We start from the raw sequence: 26,888 nt of genomic DNA, 5'->3' as shown, positions 1-26,888 counted from the left end.
TAAAACACTGTCATAAGTGAGTTTGGCCAGTTTCCCACTCTCTAATGACAGACCTTATGGCTTCCAGTCTCTTTAACAGTAACACACTTTTCTTGTTTTGTTTTTTGTATTTTGAGACAGGATTTTTCTGGGTAACTCTGGCTGTCCTGGAACTTACTCTGTAGATCAAGCTGGCCTCAAACTCACAGATTCTGCCTCCTCTGCCTCCCTAGGTACTGGGATATTCTACTACGGCCACATACTTTTTTTCTACAGCTTCCAACTCAGTCCTGTTCTGGGTAGATTTCACATTTGTCAGGTCACTGTAAACCTGGCTAGAAGCTTCAAGCAGCAGCATTGCCTCAGCCCAGATGCTCGTCTGCTCCAGTAATTAACCCACTAGGTTTTCTTTTGTACCCCTTATTTTTATGTTATGTAGATAGATGTTGTACCAGGTGTGAGCAGCACCCAAGGAAGCTAGGAGTGGTTGTCTGATCTCCTGGGACTAGAGTTCTAGGCGGTTGTGAGGTGCCCTGTGGTGCTGGGAATTGATCTAGGGTCCTCTTAACCACTCAGCTGTCTCTTCAAATTCCAGTCACTTTTAAACTCAGCCTTCCACAGAGCCCATACGAGAATCATGTACTATGGTCTTTTACCATTTTGTAGCTTCTCTATCCCATTCTATAAACTTTTAAATTTTTGCCACCAACCAGTTTCAGAAACTACTTGAATAGATTTAGTCTTAGCAGACCCTCCTTTTGGTATCATTTTTCAGTATCAGTTTTTCATTGGTTGTAACCAAATGCTCAACAGAAACAAATTACAGGAGAAAAAGGTGAGTTTTGGCTCATGGGTTCAGTCTGTCAGGTCAGAAAGACATTGGCCAGGGAGTGTCAATAGAAGCATATGGCAGAGGCTGTTCCTATCATGGTGGATGAGAAAGCAGATGATGTATGGTCAGGGATAGCATCCTCCTAAGGAACCAGGTCCCCCTTTCCTGTGACCTAGTCCTCCAACTAGGCCCCCTTGCTGTAATTTCTACAGCCTCCCAAAATTATGCCACCAGTTAGGAACCAAGCAATTTAAACAGGACTCTGCAGAGGATATACCAGATCAAATCATTCTGTTCAGTTGGTAATTGTTTATATTTGTCTTGTTTTTGAGATAGGGTCTCTATGTAGCCCTGGCTGTCCTAGAATTTGGTATGTAGAACAGGCTAGCTTCAAACTCACCAAGATCTGCCGCTTATGACAGTGCCCACAGATATAGTTCTAACATATATATATTAAGTAGAAGTCATCTCTCTAGCTGTACCTACATTTCTTCCTTATTTGGCTTAGGGATGAACTAGAGAAGGCTTTTGTATGCAGTCAATATGGAGCCTTTTTTTTTTTTAAGATTTATTTATTTATTTATTTTCTGCATAGGAGTACACCATTGGTCTTTTCAGACACACCAGAGGAGGTCATCAGATCCCATTCCAGATGGTTGTGAGCCACCTTGTGGTTGCTGGGAATTGAACTCAGGACCTCTGGAAGAGCAGTCAATGCTCTTACCCGCTGAGCATCTCTCCAGCCCCAATATGGAATCTTGAACTATCTTGAAAATAAGGTCATCTGTAGGTAAACAGGGTTTTGTATATGGAAGTTTAGTGGGGATCAGAGTTGTTTGATACTGCCGATTGTTTTTAAACTTTAATCTTCCAAGATGTATTTGGAGTACCTGTTGACACCTCTAAAACGTTTCCCTGTCGCTAAGCATTGTCCATACCATTCTGTCTCTTGTCACCTCACCCTACCCCACCCCCACTGTTGGCTTGGGAGCAGATAAGTGAGAAATTACGTTTGAATGTTGACACTTTAAATATTGATGATGCCGTTTATGTGCCATACTGATTAAGTCTTCAGAAGTGTATCTGTTGGATCCAGTATAATATGGAGCGCCTTCTCCGGAGCAGCATAGTAGTGGGAGTTTCTTGTATTGGCTATTTTATGATTATTGCTTTTCTTAATCATTGGAATTTGTGTGTTTCTAATCTCTTAAAACCAGTTCCAGAGAATTGGGAATAATAGAATTGTTCCAGAAGATGAACTTGTGTTGCTAGTGTCTGAGTTACAAATAAAGGCATTGGGGCAGCTGATACAGAATGCTTGATAATCTTCTCTGTGTATGCATACTTCTAGCCTGAGTAGTGAATGAATGAATTCTAAGAACCTGGGGGGCGGAGGGAGGGTATGGGGTGTGGCCAAGTAAGTATTTAACATGAGTCATTCGGTTCTATGAAATGTAAAACACATAAGAGTAAATGAGTTAAAAGAAGATAAATAAGTTAAAAGAATTATGCCGCTGTGTGTGTGTGTGTGTGTGTGTGTGTGTGTGTGTGTGTGTGTGTGTACATGAACATGTTAGTGGTATGTAGTTGGGATAAAGGTGTTTAAATGAGTAGGGAGGGGTTTGTTTTGCTTTCACCCTGGAGTCTGTTTCTCACCCAGCTGTGTTTACTAAAACACCTTTGAAGTAATAACAGCCAATGCATTTCTATTTAAGAGTTGAGTTCAACTGCATCTTTGGGGAGAATGTTGGGGGATTTTCCACATGTATCCCCAGACTTGGGCTTTTCCTGCCCTATCTTCCCAAGTTGCAGTCTTTTGCTAGGACTCTGAAGGAATGCTGGGAAAGCCTAAAGTTGAAGTCCAGTTTGCTAAAGGGTATTGTGTATGTGTTAACCAGTTTCTTTTTTGTTTAATGTTTGCAAATAAAAGCAATTTATTTGGCTCACAGTTTTTGGAGATTCAAAATTAATATAGGTAGTCCCATTGATTGAGTGTTTCATATATTGCCTTATGGTGGAGAGGACTGGCTGGTGGCTAAGGTTAGTTTTCCATGATGTAGTTTTGGGTATAAGTAGTTGTTAGAAAGCTTACTCGGTTTTTGTTGTTTTTGTTTTTGTTTTAATAAAAGATTTGCTAATTTACTTGTGTGTGTACATCTTTGTATTTGCAACACATGTGCAGATGCCCAGCCTATAGGCTGGAAATACAGGTGATTGAGCTGCCTGATGTTGTTACTGGGACCTGGACGGGAGTCCTCTGAAAGACTAGCAATCTCTCTCTTTTTATAGGATAATTTTTTTAAACAGATTAATTTATTTTATTTATATGAGTACACTGTAGCTGACTTCAGACACACCAGAAGAGGGCACCAGATCCCATTACAGATGGTTGTGAGCCACCATGTGGTTGCTGGGAATTGAACTCAGGACCTCTGGAAGAGCAGTCAGTGCTCTTAACCGCTGAGCATCTCTCCAGCCCTAGTAATCTCTCTTAACTGCTAAGTCACCTCTCCAGCCCATAAAACTTATTCTTTATTTTATTTCATGTGAATGAATGTTTTGCCTGCATATATGTAGGCTTAGTATATTTTACAATTCACAGCTATAGAAGTTTTATGCCTAGGCACTTTAACAGGATACAGTTTTACACTGAAAATTATATGTACATTATGAGCTAATATTTTATGTGATAAAAGGTTTTCAACTTTGACAGAGTAAGTTTTATGGAGGAACATCCATGGCTGAGAAAACAGAAGGATAGCAGGTCCCTATGGAACAGTTTCCATAATGCAAGACTGGTCCAGAAAGACTGGTCCTGGGGGGAAAAAAAAACCCAAAAACCAAAAAACCCAAACCAAACAAAAACAAAAAACAGTACCACCTTTGCTGTGGATCAGGAACAACCAAATGTATTGATTGGATTAACAGCTTTCAGTTCATTGCAACCCTATTTTGTAGCATCGACCAGTCAAAACTTTCTTCATTTGCACGGCCAGAATTGCTTGTCTGGTCATTCCCTTTGCAAGAAGATAGCTCTTCAGTCTCTCACCTCCAGCAGGCAGGCTGGTGGAAGGTCTGGCAGGTGTTCTTCTGATCCTGTCTTCCTTGTCCTGCACTGTCCTGGGTGCTTGTCCTTTCCTGCTCTGCTGTGAAGGGTTAATTCCCATACTTGCCAGTTCTCTTCTCAGGTTTCATGCTTTACAGTTACAGACATTCTGAAAACCTTTGTTTCTAGGTAAACTTGCTTAGAAAAAAAAAAGAATTGAGATAAGGTTTCACTCTAGCTCTGACTGTCTTGGAACTCACTATGTAGATGAGGCTGGCTTTGAACTCACAAAGATCTGCCTGCTTCTGCCTCCTTAGTCCCAGGATTAAAGGCATTCATTTAAATGTATTTTTCAGAGTAAAATTTTAATTCCTCCTAATTCAAGTTTTAATTTTATAAAATTTAGTTGTTTAATTTTCTAGTAGTCTTCATCAATTTCATGTTTTTAAAATTAAAGACAATTTAATTTTTTATTAAAAAATTAATGTATGGCCGGGCAGTGGTGGCGCATGCCTGTAATCCCAGCACTTGGGAGGCAGAGGCAGGTGGATTTCTGAGTTCTAGGCCAGCCTGGTCTACAGAGTGAGTTCCAGGCCAGCCAGGACTGCACAGAGAAACCCTGTCTCAAAAAACCAAAACCAACCAACCAAACCAAAAAAAAAACCCAAAAATTAATGTATGTTATGAGTATATGTGTTGATGCATGTGCCTTGGTGTGTGTGTGTGTGTGGGTGGGTGGGTGGTGTGTGGGTGGGTGTGGGTGGGAGGGCAGTCAGGATAATTTTATGGAATTGATTCTCTCTGTCTTTCTATGGGTTTTAGGATTGAACTCAGGCTTCTGGTCTTCTTCAGCAGGCACCTTTACCTGCTGAGCCATCTCACCTACCCTCATTTCATTTTCATTCATTATTTTTCCAAAAATCTTTTAGGATTCTATCCCACTGACCTTTGTTTTGCCTTGAAATTTTGGTTGGTAGCTATGACTTTCTGCATGGGCAGAGTTGTCAATCTCAGTTATATATACATTTCCCCTTCCCTTTAGCCATCATCTTTTACTTGAGTTTTTAATTTTATAAATTGTTGAATGTGAAGTTTGCCCCTGCTAGAGAAAAGGAACATTTTTTAAATGGCACATAAACTGCAATTTTGTAGCCCTACTGAAGTACTTAGCATCTAACACATCTAAGCAAACTGAGCATCTACACTGGTCATTAAAAAACAAGAAGGTGCTCAGGTTTTCTTCTGTATGTAGCTTTCAAACCAGAGACATTAGTAGACATCCACCAAGGCTTTTAGAAGTGCTTCTAAAAACAAAAACAAACAAACAAACAAAAACCCCAAAGCTCCTCCTCCTCTTTCTTCTCTTCTTCCTCCTCCTCTCCCTCCTCCTCCTCCTCTTTCCTTCTTTCTTCTTCATGCATATTTTTTAGCTGGGCATGGTCATACTTGCCTTTAATCACAGTGCCTGCTGAGTCAGGCAGATCTCTGTGAGTGTGAGACCAGCTTGGTCTACACAGTGAGTTCAAGGACATCTCTGCCTGTATGGCAAAACCCTATCTAGACAGACAAACAAGCCAACCCTTTTATTTATTTTTGGACAATTTTATACAGTGTTTTTATTATATCCACTCCAATTCCCTGTCCTACTTCTTTCTAACACCTCCTAAAGCAGTTCGATTCCTGCTTCCCTTCTTTTCCTTATATTTATTTCTGTATCACACTGAACCCAGCAGTGCCGCTTGTTGCATGTTGCCTGGTTGTGAAGGCCCTGATCCTTGTGCAGGGTACTGTGGCTACAGCGAGCTCTTGAGTCCGGTCCAAGTCCTGCCACAGCACTTCTCCTCATCCCCTAGCTGCTGCACTTCCAGCCTCTCTTCCCTGGTTCCCTGAGCCTTGGGAGAGGGAAGTGACCCAACTGTCTCATTAAGGGGAGCAGTCAGCAGTCACTCACTCTATGAGTCTGCATCAGCTGCTGCCCAGTGCAGAAAGGAGCTTCCCTGGCCACCATCCTTATCCTGAGTGTAAAGATCACGCAGACCTACTATAGGCTTCCATTCTATAAGATATTTACTAAGTACCACATAGTAGTCTAAGACCAGTCCTGTAGTATAAAAAGAATTTTACTTGTCATTGAGGCAACTATGCTTCCTAGTGTAGATCATCAGTTTGATTCAGCTACTTGGCTGGTAAAAGTGGAGCTTCTTAATCTTCATGCAGCTCTTCCTGCCGACATGGAAAGATTGTGGCAGCATATACTAGGTTACTTTTTTTTTAAATTATATTATCTTAAAAAGAAGCTTTATTCGTTTCCTAAGACTCAATGTGTTTCTAGAATAGGGCAGAAAACTATGTCTAGAAAACTGTCCATTTGTATTTAGTTTTTCAGATACGTAGAGGAAGCAAGCCAACAGGATCAGCTGTAGCCCTTTGCTCTTTGCTGTTTTCAGTGTTAGTTTTAGTTTGGGTTGTAGATTCCTCACCAGTCTTCTTTTGGTTATACATAGGCTTTAGAGGCTGGGCCCTCCTATAAAGAATGAGAAGTGTTGGCTTCAGATTGTTTGCCAAGGTCAGGAATAGCAAACAAGATTTGTTTATGAGTATGAAGCTGCTTCATGTATGGGCACACTTCATGCCTTCCAGGCACAGAGTGTGCTTAGGTTGGGGCTAGCAAGCAAGGCTTGTTTACAAGTAGGAGAACTACATCATGTTGAGACTTCATGCTTTCTAGGCAGCATTGCTTAGAATTCTCAGACCCCTCTCCCCGCCAAAAAAACCCTAAATAAACAAAGAGCCTCTGAAAGCCTTTGTTTCTTTTCCTTCTCTTCTTCCATCTCCATTTATTTATATTTCAGAAGCACATTTACTTGTATATGTGTGTATGTTTCTGTAGACATGCATCTGGAGGAGAGTGGAAAACTTGAGTCAGCTTCTCCTTCCACCATGTGGGTCCTGGAGATTGAATTCAGGTCATCATAAGGCTTGGTGGCAAGTGCCTTTACCTGCTGAGCCATCTCTCCATCTACCTGTTCATCTAGCCATCTGTTTGTGTAAAAGTCAATTGCAAGTAATGTAGACCTTTGAGAACCAACTGTGTTAACCAGCAGTGCACTCTTTGTAGTCAGGAAGGACCAGTTACAACACAGACTGGGGGCTTGTACTGCAGAAGCACCCCATTAGATATAATAGAGAAGCATACTCAAGAGTAAAACCAAAGCCTACTAGTAGAGTTTGGAAAATACGGAGGGGAAAAAAACCTGTCGGCTGTTGTCTTTGTGTTGCCAGTGCTGTGCAAAGTGCCTGGCGGTAGGGAGGGAGCCTGTGGTACATGCAGGGTGGTAAAAGGTGAGTTTAAAAACCTGGTCGACAGTCTTATTCCACTACTGGTAGACACACAGTGTAACCACAGCTGGTTTTCCCATGTGCTAGTACATTGTTACTTCCCAAACGTCTCTTTGAGAGTTTATTCTCTTTGTTTGGATTCAGAAAGCATTAGTTCAGCACAGTTTTAATCTCCTGCTAAGGCCTAAGCATTCTGCTAAGTAGGACATGGAGAGTGTCACAGTTCCCACTTTTTTTTTTTTTTTTTTTTTTGTAGCCTCATTTGTGAAGAAATCTACCCCAGAGGCCAGAAGTAGTTTGAAAGGATGTCATAGACTCTGAGTTTCTATGACTGCCTTGTGAAGATGGTGCTGCCTGTGAGCTGGCAGAGATGATGGCCTGCAAGGGTTATGGGGAAGCAGACGACTCCCATTGCTGGTGGCAGGAGCATTTCAACAGCACTCACAGTGTTTGAAACCTTTCTGAGATTACCTTTCTCTTTTACGAATCTCTTTTCTTTTACAGTTTTAATTTTTTGGGCTACTAAAACTTCCCCTGTCTAACCAGATTGGTAATTTTTTTTGTTTGTTTGGTTTGGTTTGGTTTGGTTTGGTTTTTCAAGACAGGGTTTCTCTGTGTAGTTCTGGCTGTTCTGGAACTCACTTTGTAGACCAGGCTGGCCTCGAACTCAGAAATCCGCCTGCCTCTGCCTCCCGAGTGCTGGGATTAAAGGCGTGCGCCACCACGCCCAGCTCCAGATTGGTAATTTTTAACAATGCTATTTTTTTTAACTAATATCCTCTTACTTTGCCCCTTGACGTCACTGTGGCTGGTGACACCTGTTCTGTCAAAACAGTGGTTCTTGACCCTTTAATACAGTTTCTCATGTTTGGTGACCCCAACCATAAAATTATTTACTTCGTAACTGTAGTCTTGCTACTGGTATGAATTGTAATATAAATATCTGATAGGCTGGATATCTGATATAAAACTCTTGTGAAAGGGTCATTTGTCCCCCAAAGGGGTCAAGACCCACAAGTTGAGAACTGCTATGTTAAAAAGTGTGGCTTGGAGGCTTGCTTTAACTGACTGACTATGAACAACTCATATCTAAGAAGAAACTTTCTAGCATCAGGACATACTTTGGCACAGACGTTGATATCTCTCTCCCTGGATTAGTTGGATTCCAGATGATGACCATTTTGTCACCCATGTCCCAGGTGGACCACACTTGGTAACGATGTCCTTGAGCATCCCTGCCAAAGCTAGACGAATATGTGGCACCCCCAAATTGCAGCCCTTTTGAATTAAGACATTAAAATTTAAAGGGTTGTGTCTCTGCAGCATTGTGTACCTCCCTATTTTAACTGAACCCCTTTTCCTGGTTACACTATCAGTGAGCTTCATTTGTTTCTACTGTTCCATACAGTGTGACCTTGTCATTGAACCATGTATAAGTACATTTTGCCAGCGTGTAATTTGACCTGTTGGAATTTAGTGCTGCGAAGCATGATTTGCACTGTCTTCACAGGGAAGGGCTTGTAAACTGTTGGAAAGAGAACTAGTCATTAGCTCAGAATGGTTGTTTGCAGGAATGAGTCAAAGCCAGTGTCCAGGAGAACTTGTGTACAGAGTGAATGTCCCACATTCTCACAGTAATCACCAGCTGTATGTAGTCTCGGGGCACTTAAAGTGTGGTTGTAGCTAGTATGATAGAAAGACTGGCTTTTTTGTTGGTTTTGACAGGTATCAGCTCAGGCTGGCTTCAAACTCGAGATTCTCCTGTCCAGCTTCCAGGACACTAGAATTTTAACATATGCTGCCATACTCAGCTCAAGAAACTGATTGTAACCTGGGGGTGGTGCAATGGTACTCCAGCAGTGTGGTGACAGTGCTGCCGGGAAGGAGGCAGACATTTGCATCTGTGTTAAACACAGGACTTAATGAGATGCTAAGCTTTCAGGTGCAGAAATATGTGCTCCTATTTCCGAAACTCTTTGAAACTTACAAAAAGTATATAAGGTCAAGGAGCAGAAGGAAACAAGTGTATTGGTGCCAGAGTAGTTAGGTTCTCATAGTTGTCTTTTCCCCGCTGCTCTGAATGGCTTCACAGGAACACAAGGGAGTCTAGAAGCAGTTCAGAAGTTGCTTGTGATATCATGCCATAAACATACTGTGATTGGGAGATGGCTCAATTCATCACATGTTTGCTGTGTAAGCAGGAGGACTGTTTGGTTCTCAGCACTTTACATTAAAACGACAAACAAACTGAACGTGGAGGCTGGAGAGAGAGGTCACCAGTTAGAGCACTTGTTGCTCTTGCAGAGGACCTGAGATCAATTCCCTACACCCATATGGTTGGGTGCTCACAACCTCTGTAACTCCATTTCTAGGAGATTCAACATCCTCTTCTTATCTCCATAGACCCTAGACCTGCATGTGGTTTAGAGACATATATGGAAGACATAAATCTAAAGAAAAAATAAAAAGGGTGTGGTAGTATACCCTTTTAATCTCGGTGCTTGGGAGAAGAGGGTGGTGAATCCCTGGTTCTTATTATCAGCCAGTCTAGGTTAGTGAGCCAGGCCAGTGAGATACAAGCATTTTTAAAAAGGTGGATACTATGTGAAGTGGAAAAGCACCCAGGTTCTCCTGTCTTCCACACTCATGCATACATACCCTACCTACTGTCCATACAAATGCACACTACTTTGTGAAATAAATGTTCATGTGTTGATAAAACTGAAGTAGACTGCACTTCAAGCAAGGGAAATAACCTTCCTATTTTAACTAAGTAGGTTATATGATCCCTGAATTTTAAGTGACAAGGGAGAGTGTCTACTGGATGTGGATTTGAGGGGGAAATATCTCTCTCTCTCAATCTCTCTCTGTCTCTCTCTCTCTTTCTCTCCCCCTCCCTCCCCCTTCTCCTCCCCCTCCCTCTGTGTGTGTGTGTGTATACGTATATATATATATATATATATATATATATATATATATACGTATACACACACACACACACATATATATATACATATATATAATGTGGTGGTGGTGTTTTAGGATAAGGTCTTACTCACGTAACAGCGAGTTGGCCTAGAACTTGACATCCCTCTACAGCTTGGGGAATATAGGGGTTACAGATATACACCACTATACTTGGCCCTTTGATTTTATTTAGTTATTTTAGAAGCTATTTAATTTTTTAGAAAAAAATTATTGCACATTTGTTTGTATGCATGTGTGCATGTGCCTGTGTGCCACAGCATGCATGTGGAGGTCAGAAACAGCTTGCAGGACTCAGTTCTCTTCACTTTCCATGTGGGTTCAGGGATGGGACTGAGGTTTCCAGGCTTATGTGACAAGTGCCTTTACCCGCTAAGCCATCTCACTGGCCCCTAAAGGTAATTAATGAAGTGGTGGTGCACACTTTTAGTCCTAGTACTGGGGAGACAGAGGCAGGTGGATATCTGAGTTGGAAGCCAGCCTGGTCTACAGAATGAGTTTCATGGTAGCCTGGGCTATGCAGAGGAATTAAAAAACAAACAAAGACAAAGATAGCTAATGAAACAGATGTAACTGTAACTGCATCTCTGGCTGTCTTTATTTCCTTACGGGGATCCACATTTTGTGCTGGAATACTTTTTTTTTTAAAGAATTATTTAATTACTTTATGAGTACACTGTAGCTATCTTCAGACACCCCAAAAGAGGGCATTGGATGCTATTATTGGATGGCTGTGAGCCACCATGTGGTTGCTGGGTATTGAACTCAGGACCTCTGGAAGAGCAGTCAGTGCTCTTAACCACTGAGTCATCTCGCCAGCCCTCTGTGGTGCAATGCTTTTTCTTCTGCCTAAAAGACTTCGTATTTCCTGTAGGGCAGGTTTGTTGGGAATAGTTCAATTTTCATGTGTCTGAGAAATCTATTTCATCTTGGCTTTGGAAGCCAGTTTTGTAAGTATGGAGTACTAGGTTGACGAGGTCCTGGGTGTTTCAAATCTTACCCGATCATCTGCTCACTCACACTGATTTCAACAAGAGCCGGATGCTGTCCTTACCTTTGCTAGTATACTTACTGTCTCTGCTTCACCCTGGCTGCTTTAGGATTTTTATGTTGCTTAGAGGCTTGAGGTTTTTTGTGCTGTGCCATTTTCTTCACTCATGTGCTTGGAGTCTGACTATCTTGCTCATTTAGTTTCTATCAGTTTTGAAAAAGTGAATATTAATTAAAGTACAGATATCAGCTTTTAGTCTATTTAAGTGGATTTATTTTTCTCATTCTTGTCTCCTATTTTGAATAGTTGTCAGACATTGTAAATTCTAATTTCCCAGGTCCTGGTATTTTTTAATTCCTATAAATATCTTTGAGTTTTGTTCTGATACCACAGTAAAGTTAACTGAAAGCAGTTTGGTTCTTTGGAGTCTTGTAAGATTTGTTTGGGGACAGACATGGTTACTGAGACCAGGTTAGAGAGACGGAGGCTGGAGATTCAAGGCCAGGCCATTATGATCTACATGAGATGCTGTTTCAAGACATTACCACCACCACCAAAAAAAGAACCAGCAGAAGATTTGTTAGGCTGAACCAAACCAGTATTTACACAATGGCTAATTCTTGCCAAATACAAAGACCAGACTTCTGAAGTTGTGAGGTTCCTGGCTTGGCTGGAGGTGCTGCTTGCTGCTGTTGGGGATCAGGTACTGATTCATCTTTCCCAGGGATTCATCCTTGCTGTGGGGGTCTCTGTGACCACCAGACCCTGCAGAGTAATGATCTGCATGAGGCAAGAAGGGAATCTGACTCAGCATGACTCATTAGCTGGTGTTGATTCAAACTTAGATAGTTTAACACTAGACAGTTTATATTAGACATATTTAAGTACAGTACAACTTGGAAAAAAGTTTTATAGTATAATACATCCCCCATGCACAAAGAGGCATAATTACATTGAAAGTTTTTTCAAAGTATATTTCTTCTATGAAGATGGGTTCTAGATATAGCCTACCTGTGTTATCTTAAGGGATTCGGGGAGGATCTGGTGTGGTCTAGGTCATACAGACAGCATACAGGTTATTTAGACCATCAACCACCTCTGGTCCTGTTTGTGGGAGCTTAGGTGAGCCAGGTAAATCCTGGCCCTACAGATAGCACAGGGGTTTACCGAGGCCAGTGTTTCTCAACCTGTAGCTTACAGTATCCTACATATCAGACATTTACATTATGATTCATAACAGTAGCAAAATTGAAATTATGAAGTAGTAAGAAAAATAATTATGCGGTTGGGGTTACTACACCATGAGGAACTGTATTAAATGTCACAGCATTGGAAGGTTGAGAACCACTGACTCTAGGCAGTTAGACCCCCCCCCCCATTTCTTGTCTTTTGGGCAGAAAACAGGTTATACATTTTTTTCCTTTCACAAAACAGCTCTGAGTGTTTAACATTCCAGGTTTCTTTAGTGCTTATCTGTGAGCACAAGGACCTTTGTGCTCCCAACACTGTGCCTTAGTTCTTTACATGCTCAGATCTTTCGGTCCTCTGCTGTATTCTCCAGGAGAGCTCATTGCAAGTCTCTGATGTTTGTGCATGCCTTTCTCTAGGTCTCCCGTGAGTTCAAGCTGCCTGAATTCTCTTGCTCCCTCTTCAACTGTTTCAGGGCTCCTCAGTCTGGCTGGTTTTCACTAAGTAACTTGTCAGCTTGATTCAAGTGGCTATTGTTAATTGGTGGTCTGTCTAATATCTTGCCTGAGAACCAAACATTTATTAAATCATTTATGGAAAATGTTTTAATTTTGAGAGACAGCTGGGAAATATCAGCTGGTGAAAAGTAGAAAATTTTTGCTTTAATTTAACTACCTTTCAAAGTTTAATAAAGGCAGTATATTAGTGAGGATTTTTGTAAGTGGCAAAATACTTAGTAAAACATTTTATTCTAGTTGTACAATGAATTTAGAATTGTCTTCTGTGTATTTAATGTGTATAAATTTTACTGACACCTAGAGAACTCAGGCATTTGTAGAGAGGGTCTTCCTTTCACTCATGATGCTGCTCTGAGTTATATGTGGCGGCTGAATTTAATGAGCACACTGGCCTGATCAGTGTTGCTTTCCCTGTTTGCATTTCCTAGTGGGCTACATAGCTAGACTCTGCATTAAACAAAACAAAACAAAACAAACAAACAAAACCCAACCCAAACCCAAAAGATAAAGAACAGTTTTTTACTCAATAAACCCATTATTGGACATAATGAAAAGTGTTTAAAGGAAGATCGTCACTGAATCAGAGGTCTAGCTAGGAGAGGCCACCGCAGCTCTGACAGGGTAGCCTGTGGCTGTGTAAGACAAGTCTTCCATACAGCCTTAGGAACTCCCTGATTACCATCCTCAGCTTCTAGCCATACAAAATAATGACCCGTGGGTCTAAATATTTTTGTTTGTTTGTTTTATTTTTCTAAACAGAGCTTCTCTGTGTAGCCCTGGCTGTCCTGAAAAGATCAGGCTGGCTTTGAACTCAGAGATCTGCCTGCTTCTGCCCCACTTGTGTTTGGATTAAAGGTGTGTATCGCCACTGCCCAGCGTGAATTTAAATTTAAAGATTGTTTTTGCCAGTGTTTTGAAGAAACTGCTATTTAATTGTTTCCATTGAATTTAAGTATGAACCTAATGATTTTCTGTAAGCATTTTACCAGTCCAGTCTCTTGAGATAGGAAATGAATGTTTGCGTCATTGGGGAAAAGCAGAGAATATCACCTTCTTTGTTCTCATTCCAGATGATATCAAGTTTTAAATTTTACAGTGTCACTCAGTTTAAAATGCCAAATACTCCACAGGGAAAACATTGTTTCAAGTTACCAGCTACATTTTAAAAGGAGGAATACCTTCCTTTAAAAAATCATCCCCACTTGCAGGGTGGTGGTGGCTCACACCTTTAATGCCAGCACTTGGGAAGCAGAGGCCAGGGATCTCTTGAGTTTGGGGCCAGCCTAGTCTACAGAGTGAGTTCCAGGACAGCCAGGGCTAACAGAGGGCTAACCCTGTCTCGAAAATATCAAAATAAATAACTAAGTAAATAAACCAATAAGATAAAAATCATCCTCCTAACTTTGTGTGTATATATAATGTGTTCATTTCTTTTTCATTGCTGCAGGGACTGCCAGAGACTGACGTTGCCTCAATGTGAAATGAAAGTTGAAAATCGCATCTCCTTGTGTGTTGCTATCATGGTGTTGATTCACTGGTCATGCCTGAAGAGGGAAATTGTGTTGTAGAGAGCTGACTGCTGCGCGGTCACTGCCTATCCTCCATGTTCAGCTCCTCTCCTTTCTGCTGGAGTGAAATCCTCTCCGGATACCAACAGAACGTCCACTGTAGAAAATGCTTTGCATTTTAAGAATGTCAGCAACCTAAGTTCATGCGCCCTGTCTGTACAGTTGTTGTGGATGGTTTGCCATCTGAAAGCACCTCAAGTTCTTATCCAGGCCCTGTGTCTGTTTCTGACATGTCGCTGCTTCATGCATTGGGCCCAGTGCAAACCTGGCTGGGACAAGAGCTGGAGAAATGTGGCATTGATGCCATGATTTATTCACGGTATATCCTCAGTCTTCTGCTGCATGACAGCTATGACTACGACCTGCAGGAACAGGTAGGTATTGACGCATGTTAAGTGTTTTCTGACGACAGTTGATGATGACTATGTCTGTGTCTAGTTACATTCTGTTGTTGTGATAAAATACCCCAACAGAAGCTTAACTTAAGGGAGAGAGTTTATAAGTCCAGATTATGGCTCATCATGGCTGGGAAGCCACAGTGGCAGGAGCCCAAGAGAACTGGTCATGGTATGTCCAGGTGAGCAGAGAACGATGAATGCGTCCATGCTAGTGCTCAGCTTGCCCTCTCCAGGCCATTCAGTCCAGGGTCCTTTGCACAGCAAATGATGCTGCCCACGATTAAGATGGGTCTTCTCACATGAGCTCAATCAAGATAATCCTTCACACATTCTTAGAGATGCCTTAATGTAGACCAGTGTTTCTCAACCTTCTAAATGCTGTAATCCTTTAATACAGTTCTTCATGTTGTGGTAACCCCAACCATAAAACTAACTGTAATGTTGCCACTGTTAGAATCATAATGTAAGTATCTGATATGCAGGATATCTGATGTGTGACCCCCAAAGGGGTTTCCACCCACAGGTTGAGAACTAATGATCTAGGCAGTCCCTCACAAGTGTACCGTTAGGCTTGCCTCTCAGGTATCAAGTTGACAGTATTAACTGTATTTGCATATTCTTTTATTTATTTTTGAGGTGGAAGGGAACATGTGCCACAGCAATCGTGTGAAGATGAGAGGACAACTTGTAGGAGCTGACTCTCCTTTCCACCTTGTAGGTTCCAGGGATTGAACCCAGGTTGTCAGGCTTAACAGCAGGCACCTTTGAGGATCATCTTCTGTCTCAGGCTCACTCCCTCTTGGGGCCTGCCATCCCACTCAGTCTTGGGTTTGCTCCTGGCCCCGAGACCCTGGCCCTGAACTCAAGCTAGCTTCCTGTCCCAGCCCCCTGGTGCCAGTCTGGTGGTCATCTGAGGCTCACTGTTTCCAGGGAATGCTAGGCTACTAATCATCCATTCAGATGTTCACAGATCAGAACATAGCCTCTGTCCTCTCTGCCACCTACTGATGCACATGTGACACAGCAGCCACACCTGTAACACTCTAGGGAAGGAAGAACAAACTTATATTGACAAGAATTTGGCTTTACCTTTCCAAACTCACACAAAAGCCCTAGAGACAGTTGGCTGCCATGCCTGTGTAGCTTTTAACTTAGGTTGTGGAAATCTAAACTCTGGTCCTCACACTTTTCCAGCAAATGCTTTTTCCACTGAGCATCTCCCCAGTTGCCAAAAATACTTTTCTACTTAGCTGTAAGGCAGAGAATACCATGGCTTGTAAGGGAAGGTCAAATAAAAAACCAATTTTATTGTTAAATTTATTTGTATTCTGTTTTATTTATGTGAATACCCAAGAGGGCATTTTGGAACCTCTGAGCTAGAGGTACAGTCTGTGAGACACTCAACGTGGGCAATAGAACCCAAACTGGGATGCTCTTCAAGAACACAGGGCTCAGAAACCAGTATCCTGCAGCTGCCAACCCCAGGGATGGTGATAGAAACAATTTGTGTTTAAAATTAAAACTACCCATTAGGTATATGTAGAATTACCCACAGGAGCATGAACTGTTGATGGAAGATGTTAAATGAAGGAATATATGTGAGGAATGTGCACGGCAGAGCAGCATCAGAACTAATGCTGCTGGCATGAGCTTAAGTCCATAGTAACCTAGGCTGGCCTTGAGCTCACTGTGTAACCAAGGATGACCTTGAACTTCTGGTTTTTCTGCCTCTACCTTACAAGTGCTGGGATTATAGTACTACACCACCATACCCAGTTCATGTAATGGCTATTATTGAGCCCAGGCTTTCCTGCATGCTAAGTCAAGCACCCAACCAACTGAACTACCTCGTAGCTCTTTTGTTTATATTTTTTAAAAATTGTTTTTAATCGTGTGTGTGTGTGTGTGTATGTGTGTGTGTATGTGTGAGTGTGTGTGTGTGTGTGTGTGTGTGAGAGAGAGAGAGAGAGAGAGAGAGAGAGAGAGAGAGAGAGAGAGAGAGAGAGAGAGAGTGTGTGTGTGTGTGTGTGTGTGAGTGAGCGTGTGCCTGAGGAGATTAGAGGCGTCAGATCCTCTGGAATTAGAGTTAGATGTGTAAGCCACTCACTTGATGTAGGTACTAAGAAGAGGACCCATGTCCTCTGCAAGAGCTGTAATAGGCTTTGAATCTTACAGAGGCACTTGTTTACATTTGTGTGTGTGTTTAAGAATACTTTTAATGGCACAAAGAAGTCTTGATAAGTATTAGATTTTGAAGATTGAGTTTCTCTATTTTGCTTAAATGTTATAACATTATACATACCCACAGCATTGGGCACAGAGACAACTAAGGATGGGTTCCTGAAAGGCATTTGACAGTTTGTAGAGCAACAAAACACTGGGTTGGGCAGAGTTTGGGGACAGGGATACCAGGGGTCCATGAATGGGTTAGGAAATATGGTAAATAATAAGCAATGGGGCTGTGAGCTGAGAGCAAGCAGGGGAAGATGCTGCAGAACCAGCTGCTGTGGGTTAGAGACTAGAGACCAGCATTCCTCAGCCAGCAGGAGGAGCTACATGGTAGTGGGGATGTAGACTTCGGGTCACTGAAGTTAGGGAGCCACTGAGGAGACAACCTCTGTTTGGTGACAACATAGAGGATAGAAGTAGATCCAGTTGCCCTGAAGAGTCCACTTGGAGATTTCTGTCTCTTCTAGCAGGTATCTGTTTTTCAAGCAATGGGGTGAAAGGTTAGTGGATCATCAGACAGCTTCAATGCTGGTCATAGTTGCTATTCACAAGTGCCTAAAAGTTCTGACCTGAACTGGCCTCAAGGAAGTCACCTAGCTAGCTGCACATGCAGAAGTAGGGCTGGCCCTTGCTTGGTTTGTTTCCAAGCTTCAGTGTAACTGGGGCTTCTGCTCTGACTCTCTGGCTGCCTCTTCCTTCCAGCTTGCTTCTGACCTAGCTCTCTGTAGGGCAGACGGTGGGGACACTAGGCATCATGTTTTCACGCCTCTCTTGAGCAGATCCTTGAAGGCAGGCCTTGACTCTTCGCTTTTGGTCATCTAGGGCCTGAAGTTGATGATAGTATGGGAACACAGTCTCATTCAGACTCACCCGGCTCTGTTCATGAGGAGGCTGTTAACAGGAAGTTGTGGGAGGCAGGGTGGGTGCTTAGCAGCAGACGGCGGTAACACCAGCTGTATTTTAGAATACCGTGTCCTTTTTCTTCCTCCAGTTCCCAATCTCCTTTTTGAAAGAAGACAGCATGAAGAAGTCAGTCAGAGCCTTACTTAACCTTATGTCACCTCACCAGTGTATCTAGAAAAGCAGCTGCTAAAAGTCTCCTGAGGAGCTCTTCTGCCCCATCTGCTTTTGGTACTTGATAATCTTCTAACTTCCAGAATAGGACTGTGAAAAAACACACTTTATCTTATCAGTGTTTTGAGTAGATGTGGGGTGGTGAGCAGTGAGCAGGCAGCCTGGTCCACAGTCCAGCTCAGGCTTAGATCTGTACAGACCCAGCAAGTGACTTTCATCTGCAAGGGATAGCAGGGTTTGGCCACGCTCCTTGGATCCCTGGCTACAGCCTTCCACAGACCGTCCCCCCCCCCCCCACACACACACACAGAGGTGTGTGGCCATCAGCACCAAGGCCTCCCACATGCAAATAAGGTTTCCCCAAGCTCTCAAACCAAGCCAATGAGAAGTACCTGTTGTCAGACCCTGACCCACCCCAAAACTGTATATAAGAATCCTATCTGGAAGGATTAAAGGTGTGTGAGTCGTCTGAGAGCTTCTGTCCTAAGAGCTGTAACACTTGGGAAGAGGTCTGCTCTCCTGAAACACCACCTTAAGCTCTGCTACACTCCTCACTGGCTAGTCGGTCACTTGTTGGCCCAGCCTGACCTGGACCCTTCTCAGCTCAGGGCAGCGTGGAGTAACTGAGACAGCACAGTGGAGACAGGTGGAGCCAACTGCAGCAGCAGAAGCAGCAGAAGTGACTTCCCCTCCCTGCTTGGAATCACTTCCCTTTGCATGAGCTCTCGCACCAGAGACCTCTGTGGAAGGCCTCTGCTCCACAGGCCCCCAAGGAAACTGGCCCATATCTACTGATTTACGTTTATCAACCAGTCAACTTTTAATGGAGCATAGAAGATAGATAAAAAGTATGTATCAGTGAACTTTCTGTCGCTATGACAAAATAAGCACATATGTACATACATACATACATCACACACACCCCCAAGGAACAATCTGAAAGGGGAAAGATTGTTTTGGGTTGGAGTTTGAGAGATTGAGTCCCTGGTGCGCTGGTCTCATTGTTTTACACTGTGTGGCCTGGTAACAAAGCCTGGCAGTGGGAAGGAAGCTTCTTTGTCTAGCGTCTGGGGAGCAGAGGAGGAAGTGAGTAGGAAGGGCAGTGGGGAAACAGACACCTTCAAAAGCACACCCCAGTGACCCCCATTCTCAAAATCGTCCCTACTTCTTTATACCCTTGCCCCACTTCAGGCCCTAGATGACTAAAAGCGAAGAGTCAAGGCCTGCCTTCAAGGATCTGCTCAAGAGAGGCGTGAGAACATGATGCCTAGTGTCCCCACCGTCTGCTCTACAGAGAGCTAGGTCAGAAGCAAGCTGGAAGGAAGAGGCAGCCAGAGAGTCAGAGCAGAAGCCCCAGTTACACTGAAGCTTGGAAACAAACCAAGCAAGGGCCAGCCCTACTTCTGCATGTGCAGCTAGCTAGGTGACTTCCCTGAGGCCAGTTCCACATAAACTCAGCAGTGGGAGCATTTATATTCAGTATAAAATAGAAGGATTTTGGGGTCTTTTTTTTACTATATTGTTTTTAAAATATTAATTCATTTTAATAAAATGTTTAATTGCTTGTAATACATTATACAATATGTAAAACAAAAATATGGAGTGGGAGAGCTCTTGAAATCAGTGGAAAGAACAGAAATCAAAGGTCTATGTGCTATGCTGTATTTTTATGTAGCGTTTGTTACAGGTTTTATGTTTTCTAGTGAATTCAACTTGAAACTTAGAGGGTAAACACTCTGCGTGTCTGTAATGCAGTAAAACTTTCAACAGATTTTTTTAAGTCGTAAATCATGCTAAGCTTCTTTGTGTGCTTCAACAGCACACCTGTGTATTAACACGGAGGCGTCAGGGAAAGATTTGGTTTTACAAATACCTTGTAAATAAGCAAACTTGGCCTTGCTGTAATGACAGAATTTGATAGTATCTGTTTGAGGACATTATCAAAGATAAAATACATAAAATCCTATGTATGACTGGCCATTAACAGGACAGTTAAGAAGAAAAGGCATTCGTATTGGAAAGGAGTCAAACTATCTCTAGTCACTAGCCAATAAGATGCCCGATAAGGAATGGATATCTGGATTGGTGTGGCGGGGCACTTGGCACTAGGGTTACATTTCAGTAGCAGAGCACTTGCTTAGTGTATGGAGGCCTTGGGTTCATCCCCAGTATTACAAAACAAAATAAGAAATGGGGGAGAGACAGATACGGGGGGTATCCTAAAAACAGTTCCATTTATAGTAGTTTCAAAGACAAAATATTAGGAATACACTTAGCAGAAGTGTGAGACTTGTGTAAGAAGGCATTAAATGTGTAAAGACCTCAAAAGCCGAATGGGAAAATGTGTTCATAATGAACAAACTCATTATCATTAAGATGGCAGTACTCGGGCTAGAGAGATGGCTCAGTGGTAAGAGCACTGACTGCTCTTCCAGAGGTCCTGAGTTCAAATCCCAGAAACCACATGGTGGCTCACAACCATCTGTAATGGGATCTGATGCCCTCTTCTGGTGTGTCTGAAGAGAGCAAGGTGAAAACATATAATAAATAAATCTTAAAAATAAAAAAAGAAAAGATGACAGTACTCCGAAGACTGATCTCTACATTCACCAGTCATTATCAGAGCCCTTGCCACCTTTATATTACAGAGAGAGACATGCTGGTCCTAAAATTTATATGGAAACACATAGTTTGCACAATAGCCCCAAATCCCTGGAAGCAACAAACAAAAAGACAGCAACTTGAGAGGGTTTACTTCTTGATTCCAGATTTTCCTACGGGGTCTGATAAGATAGGTTAGTCCTGGCTTATGACTATGAGCCTTAAGTCATTGAGAGCCCTTTTGTCTGTGGTTAACAGCAATATGGAAAGAACATTCTTTCAGCTAATGGTCCTGAGGCCCCAGCACCAAACAGAGAGTGAAGGTGTGTTCATTTCAGCAGCACATGCAATAAAATGGAGCAATGCAGAGAAGATTAGATGCCCCTGTGCAGGGATGCTATGTAGATTCATAAAGCATACTGTTTTTTTATGTCACTAAAAAAGAAAATGAAGCTTAACTCTTGCCTCCTACCACATTGAAAAGTTAGCTCACAGTAGACCAGACACTTGAATATAAGGGCTAAAACCTTGGGTTAGGTAGTGGTGGCTTAGATGTGAGATAGAAGTGTACGAATCCATAGGGTGTATAAATGAATCAGACCTTACCAAAGTAAAACCTTTGGCACTTCAGATAATACTATTATGGAGGTGAAGAGGCAAGTCATATTCTGAAAGATGTGCAGGCAGGTAGGTTAGGACCTCTTGCATAGAGAAAGGCCCCAAGGTACATTTGTCAGAGACAATGTGCTGATGAAGACTCAGTCCACTGGAAGGAGTTAGCTTCAGTTGTTACTACAAGGTGGCGACAGTAAAGAGCACAGTCACAGATGATGGCAAGGTGGTGATGTGATTGTATAGCATCAGCTTTGGAAAACAACCAAGTAGGTCTTCAGAGATTAAACACAGTTCAAATGTAGTCTAATACGTCTGTCTGTTTAATTATTTATCATCTGCCGGTCTGTCTATCTTCTATCTATACAGAAGAGCATTGAAAATCAGTGTCTATGCCAAGACTTGTATTTGTGTGTCCAAAGCAATGTGGCTGCTAGCTAAAAGTGAAAATAGCTTTCAATAAACATCTGTGGATGAATAGGTAAACAAAACACACTCCAACCATACAGTTTGTATTAATTTGGTCCTAAACAGGAGTAAAACACTGATCCATGTTATTACAGCATGGATGAGCATTGGAGACCTGTTAAATGGGAGGCTAAACCAAAGGGCAGGCATCACATGACTCTGTTGTTAGCATCTGGCACAGTCAGGGCTGTGCATGAATGGAAAGTGCTCATAGGCACGGGGTTCCTTTTAGGTTGAGGAAATGTTTAAAGTTAAATAGTGATGTCTGTGGTGTAGCTTTCTTGGTATACAAAACAAAACCTGAATCATGTTAAAAGTAAATGTTTGTATGTACAGGCTCTGGGTTGCCTATCCTTGTCTTAGGGTTTTTTTTTTTTTAATCTTTTTTTTTTTAATTTATTTATTTATCATATGTAAGTACACTGTAGCTGTCTTCAGACACTCCAAAAGAGGGCGTCAGATCTCATTACGGATGGTTGTGAGCCACCATGTGGTTGCTGGGATTTGAACTCAGGACCTTTGGAAGAGCAGTCAGTGCTCTTACCCGCCAGCCCCGTCTTAGGGTTTTTACTGCTGTGAAAAGACACCATGACCAAGGCAAGTTTTACAAAGGACAACATTTAATGGGTTATAACCTGGCTTACAGGTTCAGAGATTCAGTCCATCATCATCAAGGTGGGAACAGGGTAGCATCTAGGAAGGCATGGTGTAGGCTGAGCTGAGAGGTCTACATCTTCATCTGAAGGCTACTAGTGGAGGACTGGCTTTCAGGAAGCTAAGATGAGGGTCTTAAAACCCACACCCACAGTGACACACCTACTCCAACTAGATCTACTCCAACTGGGTCACACCAGTGCCACACCCTGGGCTGAGCATATACAAACCATCACAATCCCTGACCAAAATTAAACAAAAATTTAATTATGTGAGTTATGTCAGTGTGATACCTAACCTAAAAAGGTGGTATGTATGGATGTTTGTGGTTCCTTCCTTACTTTGTTGGTTTGTGTGTGTGTGTTTGGAGGCAGGCGTGCCACAGTCCATGTGTGTAATCAGAGGACACCTTTCGGGAACTGGTTGTCTCTTCCCATGCCATGACTCCCAGGAATCCAACTCAGGCCTCAGGCTCAGCAGCAGCCTCCTTTACCCAATGAGCCATCATCTCACTGGTGGTGTTTCTGTTTCTGAGACAGTCTCACTCAATAGTCCAAGCTGACCCAATGCTCATGATCCTCCGGCCTCAGTTTCCTCAGTACTGAGATTAAAGATATGTGCCATGATACCAGGCTTCTGAAATGGTTTATTTTATGTGTATCTTGCCAGATTTGTATCTTTCTGGAAAGGGAAAAATAATCACTTTTAGAACTGAATATTTGTGGTCAATTCTATTTTGTTTTCTTGAAATAGTCTTGTTTTGTTACCCAGGCTGGCCTGCAACTCTTGGGTTTCAAGTCATCCTCCTACCTCAGCCTTTGAGTATCTGATATCTGGGACCACAAGCTTTTGTGACTATGCCTGGATTGGCTTGTTGGTTTTCATGTGTAGGAAATGCTCACTTTGAACTCCCATCAGTCTAATGTTCTCTTCTTCCCGATGAGTTAGTTATCTTTTAGAATAAAGATGGAGTCTAGGACCTCTCTGCTAGAGCCCCTGCAGCTATGGTCCCAGCCTACAAATCACATTCTTATTAGTACACAGAATTGTTCCTGAATTAAGATTTAAAATTTCATCAGTACAAATTTTGGAAATATTTCTCTTTTTTTCTGTTATTTCCTTAAATTATCTATTCTTTGACCTATAGATATTTTTAGACAGACTTCCTACAGAAGAGCATATTTGCTGTGCCTTGAGTTAGCACATTGTTCTGCACATTTGCCCTCTCAACTGGCTAGACTTGTAGTCAGTGTTTAACTGCATTAATGACTTTGCCCCTTGGAAACCTTTATCTCCCAGACCAAAAATGGAACCTGCTTCTTAAGCATTTCTTTAATGATTGCCATCTCAGAATGGTTGGCTCAGTTCCTCCTGCTACACTGTACCACTCCAACTAGTGGAGGTGCTGTTGAATTCAGTGTGGGACCTGATGCCAAAGGGAAGACACTCTGTAAGAAGATGGCTTTTTCTCCAGGTACAAAGGCCTGCCAGACATAAACCTAAGACTTGCCAGATACCAGGTTCAGGCCTCTTCTTACTTCTGTCTACTTAGAAGCTTTGAATGTAAAGCTTTCTTGCTTGGATACGACTCAAGACAGTATATATGATAAAGATCTTGTTCCTTGGGAACTTATTTATAACATTCTTCTCAGTTGTTGGGAGTAGGGTGGGCACAGAGAAGCAAAAACTAAAATAAGATCACATTGTATGAAACTATTATCTTACCATAGCTTTCCGTGTCAGTTCATTTCAGATCCCTTAGTAGCTTCCCTGCCCAGTGTCCAGTGTCCAGTGCATGAATCACAGCTTAGTTAGCCATTGCTCTCCTATTTGACATTGAAGGTATCTTCCCTTGCTTGCCATTATTGACAGTGATAAAATTAACATAGCTTTGCTAAACTTTTACATTAGTGATTATTTCTTTAGGAATTCCCAGAAGTAGATTTAGTGGTTGAAGTACATGCTTAAGGTGTTTGACACATGCTTTCAGATTGTCCTTGTGAGTTTGCAGTTCATACTACTGAGTGTATGTCACCTCTGCTGAGCTGTAATAGATTTCAGGCTCTGAATGCTCTTTAAGAGGAAAGGTAATCTCCACCCAGATTGAACTAAGCTCTGTCCATTTTACAAATGATGATCCTGCATGTCCTCTTTCTTTTCTTCCCCCCTATTTTTTTATTGTATGTGTATGAATGTTTTCCATCATGTATGTCTATGTACCACTTGCGTGCCTGGTGCTGAGAGAGGCCAGAAGAGGGCATTGGATCCCCTGGAACTGAAGTTACAGATGGTTGTGAGCTGCCATGTGGGTGATGGAATCAAACCCAGGTCCTCCAGAGGGGCAACCAGGTCTCTTAGCTGCTGACTTGCCTTTATCTTATTTTACTTAAATACAGTGCAGACCACGGGAGCTTAGAGCACGTTTGTCATTCTTGACGAAACTTTGAGTCAAGACTGTTAAGGGTCTGACCCATGCTCTTGTTATAGTACACATTCTGTTTCCAGAAGATAGAGATAAGAAGTGTTGGGTTTCAGATGTAGTTCAGCTAAACACAGTTAATAAGTGGAAATACTGGCCATTCTTATTTGGCCAACAGAATTGTTTCCTTGGAAAATAGGTAAAATATCATTCATCTAAAAAATGAGATCTAAAAACATGGCCAGCAAATGCCCATTGAGGTTCTGAGTGTGTGAGATGTACAGGGACCGTCTGCTCTTTCTCATATTTGGCAGCCTAAGAGTCACTTTAATGTTTTGGTTCAAAGTGAAAATTGGGTTAGCAGTTGATAATTTGCATTCTGCTCTTTTCAAAGATGGTTTGAATTGTATAGTTGTGGTTCTTTTCCTTCTATAGCCCATGCCTATCATTTGCTTTGTTCGTTTCCTGAGACCTGGCCCTTCTGAATAGGAACGTCCCTCATTCCACATCATCATCTGCCCTGTCTGCTCTTTTCACATCTTGTCTTTCTATTGTCTAATCACTTTATCAAATGAAGGGCCTTGCAAGCAAAACAGATTAGCACAGGAATAGAAAACGATTTTATAAATTTCTGCTTTACGGAAAGAGCTAAGTAAACTTATATTGCAATGGTATATAGCCAAAGAATTTGTGTCATGGGTAATGGTCAGATACAAAATTATGCAAGCACTACTACAAATCCTTTAAATGCGGCTTCCTTTAAATGCACGTGGGAAACTAACCAAAGCACACCTAGTTTTCAGGGTTTTTCTGTGTGGTGGTGTCATGGCTTATGAACCCCTCTGCCTTCTTGCTTCTGAAATTGACTTTAGATTTTCATTCTGACATACATAAGCCAGGGAAAATAAAAAACTGGCAATCCCTATAAAATGTTTTACATCTGTTGGGTGTTTTTTAGACAGTAAGACAGAGGAATGGGAATTTAATAATTAAATTCTTATATTACATCTTTTACATTAGTGATTATTTCTTTAGGAATTCCCAGAAGTAGATTTAGTGGTAAGATGTAAAACCTTACCATAATCTGAATATTTACTGCAAAGTAGGAGCTATTGGAGAGTTTAGTGTATAGCATAGAATTTCTATTGGAGAAGTTAGTGTATAGCATAGAATTTCTATTGGAGAAGTTAGTGTATAGCATAGAGTTTCTACTGGAGTTTTGTTTATGCAGAAGCATGAGCTGACTTGTTTGCCAGTTAGCATTCTTACCACTGCACGGAGTCAGGTTACTGAGATGAATAATCTAAACAGATTCCAAGTGAATGCAGAGCTCTAAGGTGCTCATCTGTGAGTGAATATTTAGTAGGAAATGGACATGTGATGGCTTGTATATGCTTGGCCCAGGGAGTGGCACTATTAGGAGGTGTGGCTTTGTTTGGAGTAGGTGTGTCACTGTGGGCGTGGGCTTAAGACCCCTACCCTAGCTGCTTGGAAGCTAGTATTCTACTAACAGCCTTCAGATGAAAATGTAGAACTCTCAGCTCCTCTTTCACCATGCCTGCCTACCTAGATGCTGCCATGCTCCCATCTTGATGATAATGGATGGAACCTCTGAACCTGTAAGCTAGCCCCAAGTAAATGTCCTTTATAAGACTTGCCTTGGTCATGGTGTCTGATCACAGCAGTATAACCCTAACTGATGGTACGTGTAAGCTGTTATGTGCAGGGCTCCTTAAACTTGTTTTCTAGTCTTAGTCATCTAACCTGGTGCAATATCATTGCAGGAGAATGACATCTTGGGCTGGGAGAAAGGAGCTTATAAGAAATGGGGAAGGAGTAAGAAGAAGTGTTCTGATCTAACGCTGGAGGAGATGAAAAAGCAGGCTGCTGTCCAGTGTCTGCGCTCTGCTTCTGATGAAGTAAGTTCCTGCCTTCTCATGCTTGGGGAGAGTGGGGTGGGGATACATATAAATATCTTTGTATGTAG

The 26,888-nt window shown here is 42.1% G+C and overlaps 1 protein-coding gene, 1 non-coding gene and 1 pseudogene across 7 annotated transcripts in view; 2 read left to right on the top strand and 1 right to left on the bottom strand.

The window, feature by feature from the left end:
* The window catches only part of Kiaa0232 (KIAA0232 ortholog), a 64,783-nt gene that overhangs the window by 9,138 nt on the left and 28,757 nt on the right, over window positions 1–26,888 (top strand). For 5 of the 6 annotated variants that reach the window (XM_021162283.2, XM_029477044.1, XM_029477043.1 and 2 more), the window contains exons 2-3: window positions 14,326–14,820; window positions 26,686–26,820. In XM_021162283.2, the coding sequence (XP_021017942.1) occupies window positions 14,590–14,820; window positions 26,686–26,820 (366 nt within the window). In that variant the 5' untranslated portion in view covers window positions 14,326–14,589. Of the gene's footprint in view, window positions 1–7,452; window positions 7,747–14,325; window positions 14,821–26,685; window positions 26,821–26,888 lie in introns of all 6 variants that reach the window. The other variant, XM_029477045.1, reaches the window with a different exon arrangement.
* Window positions 15,777–15,898, bottom strand: LOC115031216 (annotated as a pseudogene).
* On the top strand, window positions 21,074–21,177 carry LOC115031159. The gene has a single exon (XR_003836782.1). It is a non-coding gene; the product is annotated as a U6 spliceosomal RNA (small nuclear RNA).

The sequence above is a fragment of the Mus caroli genome, chromosome 5 (assembly GCF_900094665.2).
Source record: "Mus caroli chromosome 5, CAROLI_EIJ_v1.1, whole genome shotgun sequence".
Lineage (NCBI taxonomy): Eukaryota > Metazoa > Chordata > Mammalia > Rodentia > Muridae > Mus > Mus caroli.
This window is presented reverse-complemented; position numbering and strand designations above follow the sequence as displayed.